We start from the raw sequence: 8081 nt of genomic DNA, 5'->3' as shown, positions 1-8081 counted from the left end.
CATAGCACAAGTCGAGTTTGCATACAATAATGCAATCCATAGCTCTACAAGTAGATCTCCATTTTCCATTGTCTATATGAAGGTCCCTAATCATGCACTGGACTTAGTGAAGCTACCCAAAGTACCCGGTCTCAGTACCTCTACAGAACAGCTGGCAGACCAGATCTAGTCCGTCCAAGACGCCGTAAATCAGAAACTGGAGCAAACCAATGCAAAGTACAAGATGGCGACAGACAAGCATCGTCGGCACCAAGTGTTTGACGTCGGTGATGAAGTTATGGTGTTCTTGAGGAAGGAACGGATTCCCGTGGCAAAGTATAACAAGCTGTAGCCTCGGAAGTACGATCCATACAAGATCATAAAGAAAATCAATGACAATGCTTATGTCGTGGACTTACCAGATCATATGGGTATCTCTAAGACATTTAATGTTGCTGACCTTCATCGCTACCTACTAGAGATAACACTTGCATATCCTAGCCACGACTCGGGGTTGAGTTCTTTCCAAGTGGGGGAGAATGATGGAGGACCATCTCATCATCTAGGCGACAACTCATAAGATAGGAAGCACATGCAGGATAAGGATAATCCCAAGATTCAAGATAATTCAAGATTCAAGATAAATCCAAGAAGACAGGATAACCCATGCATGGATAGACCCAGGGAGATCAGACGGTGGAGATCAAGGCAACATCAAAGAAGACTTCGATCCTAGCTAGAAGATTAGATGTTTAGATCAATTACAACTCTTCTTTCCTAGTTACTCTACAATTTTCTAGATGTATTATAAATACTGCTATTTCCTAGTTGATGGACACATTCAAGTTTTCGCCAACTTTTCTCTCTCCTCTAGAGATTCACATCTAGCTTCGCTACGAAGCTTGTGTTCGCCCGATGCTTGCATAGCCAGCCCGGTTTAGTGCTTCCACGCTGCGTCAGGATGGGTTGTAATTTATCATGTAGATGTTTAAAAAAAATGAATCAGTTTCCATATCCCTGCTTCATTAGTTTTGTTACAATTAATAAAGAGAGAATTTTGATCAATGTTTCCTTACAAGAACATGTTATCTCCTGCTGATATTTTTCTGGAGGGTTATGGCCCCAGTACCGGAAAGCAGTTAAGCGGCAAGGATGCCACCCTGATTCTGTTGTTGACACTCAAAGGGGATCATGTGTTTAGAGCTTAGTAAGAGGGCAGAGCAGCATCGTTGGTGATTCCCCAGGCCATGATTTGGGCAACATGGTTTGTAATAAGTTGATAGGTTTTTTAGGAGAAAAAGAATTATGTAGATGTAATTAATCTTTCTGTTGGTTTGACCAGGGACTGGCTCTCTCACCATCATCCAAGCCTTATCCCAACTATTTGGGTCGGCTACATGAACTCCTATTTCGCCAGTCTGTTCTGTTCTGTCAGGAACTGGCTCTCTGCAAGCAGAACTTTTAGAGAAATCAGTCACACTTTTCTGTGTATAGGTTTTCTTGGTTCTTCCTGATCTTGCTGATGAATGTGCAAAAACTTTTTATACAAGGGGGTTCGTATTTTGAACAGTTAATACAATACTGTAGCCCTTTCAACAAATTATAGTAAGAAAAGCAATACTTGTGTCATTAGCTAAATGATTTGTATTGCACCAAAAGCTCACGGAGGCAAGAAGTTGGGACCCAAAAATGGTGGACTGATGGTCAACATTTAAGATTTTAAAGGGCTCTTTGGTAAAAAATTAATATGAGAACAATATAGGCCAATGTCTCTCAATCATGGGTCCAGTGGCCTCAAATTCAAAAGAGAAAAAACAAGGGTTGTGGTCTGTGGTGATGCCCTAAAAAACTTGTAGTAGGGTCTATTGGTCTCAAATTCAAAAAGTGGACAGTAAGTAGTGATCGATGGAAAGAGTTTCCTTTTGTTTTTCACTTTGTTGTTGTTTCCTTCCATCCAACATCCAACAGAGATCTTCATTCCAACCGTGAGATGACTGACTCCTGCTAATGAATCTGAAATCCTTCATTAATCCTGCAACGAAAATTGAAAATCAAAATAGAGAACTTTCTCATTACTTTCTGAGTCGACATGGGTTAGGACCATGGGACTTTGATCATAGAGCCAGATTGATAGAATCTCAGATAGACAGACAGTGTTCTAATTCAATTCCTGAGTGTGACCCCATTGTGTCAGTATTCTTCCTTGGGTGAAGCTTCTATACATAGCTTTTCGGAATTTATCTTGTTGTTACTGTGAGATTCTTCTTTGCGGGCACGGTTTTTTGTAATTCTTCTTACCTCCTTTACAACCTCCTCACAGTTTCTGTGTTGCTACCAGGGTCCCCAAATGGTCAAAGAAGGAAAGAAAGACAGAATATTTGGAAATTTCATGGAATCAACCAATGCACAAGCAGCCACTAATCAGTAATCACTGTATCTCATTTTTTTGCCTGTTTAGGAGAGCTGAAGTGTGGAAGCTTCTGGCTTTCCGAGGAGGGCCCCACACGGACATATCAAGCTACTCTTAAAGCCACAAAACAGTAATACCACAGAAGCTAGCTCCTCGCCATGGCCATGGCCAGGAGCAAGTCAACAATATATTTTTTTATCGATTGCTTCTACCGTGTCGGAATATTATAATCTTTTTTTTTTTTTTTTTGGCGCCAATGAGTGATGAATTAATAGATATGACAATTTGATGGGCCCAGATGCTAATAATTGCTTTTTGCCAGCCGCTTTATCTGTTTCAGATGAGCGACAACACTCGAGCTGTCTTCTCTTCAAGCCAACGACTTGACTCTGATGAGTGGTGACTTCCAGTTTTGAATTGATCTATTCAACGGCGGAAGCCAGAGGAATATACATATATATATAACAATGGAGATCCACGCAGCTTCTTGAGAGCAAGAACAAGAGAATAGAGGAAGGGCTTCCTGAAAGCATGAAAATAGAGAGACAGCTTTGTGAAGCAGCACTGCAGGGGAATGCAAAATCTTTGTCTGGTTTGCTTGAAAAAGACAGTCTAATTCTTGATAGAGTGATTGTGGGTTGTATCAGGGAGTCTCCTTTGCACACAGCAGCAACGCTCGGTCACGTTGATTTTGCTAAATTACTCTTGAGCTGCAAGCCTGAACTTGCTGGCCTCAAAGACCCACGAGGACATACTCCGCTTCACTTGGCATCAGAAAGAGGGCACCTTGAAATCGTGAAAGCTTTGCTAGATCAAGATTCTGGCCCTGGACTCTGCCTTGCTCGCGATGCAGATGGAATGATTCCTCTCTATCTAGCAGCAATTGAAGGCCAAGTGGATGTCATTAAAGAGCTGGTTAAGAAGAAACCTGGAACAGTTCTTGAACTTGTGAGTCGTGGTGAGACCATTCTACACCTCTGTGTTAAGCATGGGCGTTTGAATGTGTTGCAGCTGCTGCTGGGTTTAATGGGTAACTCCGATAAGTATGTAAACGTCGGGGATGCTGATGGCAATACTGTCCTGCATCTCGCCGTAGCAGACAAGCAGGTTGAGGTAAGATCTTATTCATGGCTTCTAATTATCACAGTTTTGTGTTTTGTATAGAGATTCCTGTAAGAGCAATTAGGAATAGAAGGGATTGATTCTGATTTTGGGAGGAGATGCAATTGGAATTGGTCTCAAATTTCCAATTCTAAGCCTGGAATTAAACAAGTCGTAGAACAAAATATAGGCCAAAACCAATGCTTGAGGAGAGGAACGTTTTTTTCCCCCAATTTCCGTTTTTGCTCCAGCATCTTTCCTTTCTTTTTTTTTTCAATTTCCCCTTTTGCTCCGGCATGTCCTTTGCCTGTTTTTCTTTTTTTTTTTTTTTCCAATTTCCCGTTTTACTCAGGCATGTCACTGCTACACACTTGTCGTCTGTAACTTTCTGTTTCTCTTTCTTGACCTGGTTCTTGTTCTGTGCAACTTCCGGCCATCTACAGCGCTGCATATCCATGTTGCCGACGATCTAACGTTTTTGGTCCTTTGGTTTCTTGGTGACGGTGGAAAATTCCTCTCGATTGTTCTTTACAATAGTTACAAAAATTTTTTTCACACCTCTGAACTATTTGACAAAATGCCGTTAAGAAGTCTATTCAATTGCAGTTCAACCTTGTAATTAATCCGAACAATAACATTTCGGGGTTCCTGTATCTAATTCATTCCAATTCCAAGCAAATCAGACAAAATAATATTTAGGTTTTCTTTTTTCGCGTCTAATGCCTAACCCAGCCTGGGCGGGCTCCTGTAGCGCCAGCTGTTTCCGGAATTCCGGGCATCAATGCTAAGCCCATCCTGGGCCCAACCCCATTCCGGCATCATAAAATAGGGCGATTGAACGAATGGGATTTCCACAACCCCAGCTTCTTCATCAGTGGCGTCCTCTTCCAAGATGCTAAGCCCATTTCGTCCCAGCCCATGATATATCACTACTAACAACTTAACACGTAAGCGCACATGACCGATTGCCTATGGTAAATGAATCACGGGCCTAGCCCATGATCATCCCCCAGTTACTGTGGCCTGTGGGTAGGGTCTTTGCACCAAGGAATGTAGAATGCCACCAATGTCTCAGTGATTCGGCTTAATTGGGTAGCCTGTCCCAACCCCTACCCTAAACGGGATAGGGTTTTAGCCCAATTGTACCAAATGTCAATTCTTTTTGTTCCAGACTCTGACGTATCATATAGTTTAATTTCTGGACTAAAACGTGTTGCTTTAACTGCGCAGATCATCAAATTTTTGCTTAACAACACAGAAATAAAAATTGATTCTGTGAATAAAAACTCCTTCACAGCGCATGATGTTTTAACACAAAGTCCAAAGGACAACTCCAAAGACGAGGACATCAAAAAGGCTCTGCAAAGTCGAGATGAAGACCCGGCACAGGCCGGCACAACCACACAAGTCCAAGCCCCCGCCCTAGCTGGGCAAGGTCGAGCCATCACAGAACCATCATCACCACCACCACCAGGCGGCTATATGATGACCATACAAGGCCAGCACAATCCCTTCCAAGTTGTACCAAATGGAACCATCTCAGAGCCCAGAGATACGGCCACCCTAGACCAAGTCCGCACGGTACAGGAAAAAGAGGACAGAAGGGACAAGAGAAACTGGATGGAGAAGAAGAGAGAAACGTTAATGGTGGTGGCAGTACTGATCGCCACCATGGCTTTTCAAGTGGCAGTAAATCCTCCAGGTGGTGTGTGGCAAGATGACAGTCCAGGGGATCCTCTCACCAATCCAAGTTGGCATAAAGCAGGCAAGGCCATACTAGCCTATAAGAACGGAACAAATTTCCGGCGACTATTCCGTTTCAACACAACAGGCTTTGTTGCCTCTCTGAGCATAATCCTATTGCTGGTAAGCGGGTTACCATGGAGGAATAGGCCGTTTATGTGGATTCTGATGGTGGCGTTGTGGGTGGCGATCACATCCATGGCCTTTACTTACCTGTTTTCGTTATTGGCCTTGACCCCGAAGCATGTGTTGCGAAAAATGGATAACCAACTGTCCGTGGCAATCGCTGCTTGGTCGATTGTGATGACATTGCTTCTCTTGGGCCACACTGTTCGGCTCATCCTTTTACGGTTTAATGTGGACATGGCTAAATTATCCAAGAAACTGATTCCAACACGGCTGAAAAATTTTGCAACGCCTCAGAAAAGGAATAGCAACGATGCTTCTGCTTGATAATGAAGCCTAAGAAAAGAAGAAAGGTTTATATATGTATTTTTGTATAATTGTTTATCTAGGAAGTTGATTGAGTGTATGTAGTTGAGTGGAGCTCTGGTTCAGATTTTTTTTTTTTTGGTTTTATTTTTGGGCTTCATGGGGGCTGATGTTTTATTAATTGGCTTGTCTTGAGGTCAAAACCACATCAAACATTAGCCATTCGGTTGTGCTTCCTCCCAAATGAAGAAATCCTTTTGCTTTTGTTCGTTTTCATGTTCTGAAATATAATCATAAGTAAGATTTTGGGGGTGTTCATTTTTTGGATTTTGAAAGGGGGAAAGTTAGTCAATATGATTTTGTTTTTATTAAGCAAGAATCCCATGTTTGTTTTCAGATTTATGTGGGAATTTTTTAGGTATTACCCATCTCCTAGGTAGGTAGATAACTTTATAAATAACTTTAACATATAGGGGAAGTTGCCAACATTTGAATGGGGCAAAAATGCCCTTTTTAATAATGAATTTTTATGATTAAAATGGTCATTGTCTTATTTACATGAGAAATAAAAGAACATGGATAAATACATGGAAAAACTTACCCAGATGCCTGCACTTACCAAAAAACCAAAAAACGAAGGTGGCCTTTATGCAGTCTAGTTTTTCATGAATTTTACTGCTGAACCAGTGCCGATGTCTTGAGGTTTTCTCATCATGCTCAAGTGATTAAGCTGAATAAGTAACTGTCCTGCCACGAACATCTAATACCATGTCCTTCTGATTTTCATTCATTTTTTGGTGGTGAATGAGCAAAAGTCTTTACTGTTTTGAATCCATGATCTTGATTTTTCATGTGTAAAATGGGTTCTAGGTTAATAAAAACAATTTCCGAGAAGCAAATCCCAACCGATTCCTGGTTATAATTCCATACATGTTCGTTCTTTTCGTTACAATCTTTTATATTAATACCCCATCAGATGAGAGCTGAGATTGATTATTGCAGTCTTTTATATTGTCCTTCATTTCCTTTCATGTGGATTGGGCTGCAGCGGTAGAGCTCCATGAAAGGGAAAGAAGAAGAAGGGTACTTTTGAACTTCAGCCCCAGTTACCGAAGCAATTTCCTTCCATAGGAGTAGGAACCATTTGCAAGAGAAAATCAAATTAATATATTATCTTTTGGTATTGATCATACGAGAGCGTGCCGCAGTCAACCATATCCTCAGCAAACTCTACCGTGTTCGTTTATCAGTAGCCTGAAATTTTGACTCCTGTATGTCGATATGCGTTTGATTTTCAGATTTTTGTAGTTGTAGTTGTAGAGAATCAGATCACGCCATATATTTTATTCAGAAGCAGTCAGTAAATGGGACTGAACTTTGGAGTGGAGGGAAATTAGAAATTTCGCTCAGCGTCCCGGAGACTAATTAGTAATTGCATATAATATTGGCAAAACCAGCCTGTTCAGTTGACCTGTTTCTATTAAAATATGCAAGTTTGATGTCAGCCGTTTTTCTATGTTTCAGGGCGAAGTACTTACTCTTGAGCTGGCATCTCTTTTTCTTTAACCATTGTCGCATGCGACTTCAGTTTTGGCCATCCTTTTCCATGACTTCACCCAATAATTTGACTGTGGTGATGAGCGGCTTAGCAGTTGACTTTTGAGTCTTGAATCGATTCACTTAACAGAGAGCAATTAATGGAGATACAGAGCTTCTTGAGAAAAAGAGCAAGAGAAAGAGCAACAGAATGGAGGAAGGGGTTCTTCAAAGCATGGAAATGGAGAGACAGCTTCGTGAAGCAGCATTGCAAGGGAATGCAGAGTCTTTGTCCGATTTACTTGTAAAAGACGATCTAGTTCTTGATAGTGGTTGTGGGTTGCATCAAAGAGTCTCCTTTGCACATAGCAGTAACGCTCGGTCACGTTGATTTTGCTAAACTGCTCTTGAGCCGCAAGCCTGAACTCGCTCGCCTCAAAGACCCACTTGGACATACTCCGCTTCACATTGCATCAGCAGCAGGGCACGTTGAAATCGTGAAAGCTTTGCTGGATCAAGATTCTGGCCCAGGCCTCTGCCTTGCTCGCGATGCAGATGGAATGATTCCCCTCCATCTAGCAGCAATTGAAGGCCAAGTGGAAGTAATTAAAGAGCTGGTCAAGAAGAAACCAGGAACGATTCATGAACTTGTGGGTCTTGGTGAGACCACTCTGCACCTCTGTGTCAAGCATGGGCGCTTGAATGTGTTGGAGCAGCTGCTGGATTTAATGAGTTTACCCCAATAATTTTGTAAACGTCCGGGATGCTGATGGCAATACTGCTGTCCTACATCTTGCTGTAGCCGACAAGCAGGTTGAGGTAAGATCTTATTCATTGCTTTCAATTATCACAGTTTTTGACTTTTGTATAGGTAAGATCA

The 8081-nt window shown here is 41.8% G+C and overlaps 1 protein-coding gene across 1 annotated transcript; it reads left to right on the top strand.

The window, feature by feature from the left end:
• Positions 1-2726: 2726 nt before the first annotated feature.
• LOC104601634 (uncharacterized) lies at positions 2727-5939 on the top strand. The gene is made up of 2 exons (XM_010265057.3): positions 2727-3502; positions 4721-5939. The coding sequence occupies exons 1-2, from the start codon at positions 2921-2923 to the stop codon at positions 5684-5686; spliced, it is 1548 nt and encodes a 515-aa protein (XP_010263359.1). The 5' UTR covers positions 2727-2920; the 3' UTR covers positions 5687-5939.
• Positions 5940-8081: the final 2142 nt, after the last annotated feature.

The sequence above is a fragment of the Nelumbo nucifera genome, chromosome 8 (genome assembly GCF_055504915.1).
Source record: "Nelumbo nucifera cultivar China Antique chromosome 8, China Antique-T2T, whole genome shotgun sequence".
Taxonomy (NCBI): domain Eukaryota; kingdom Viridiplantae; phylum Streptophyta; class Magnoliopsida; order Proteales; family Nelumbonaceae; genus Nelumbo; species Nelumbo nucifera.
Note: the sequence above shows the minus strand (reverse complement) of the source record. Positions and strands in the feature narration are given on the sequence as shown.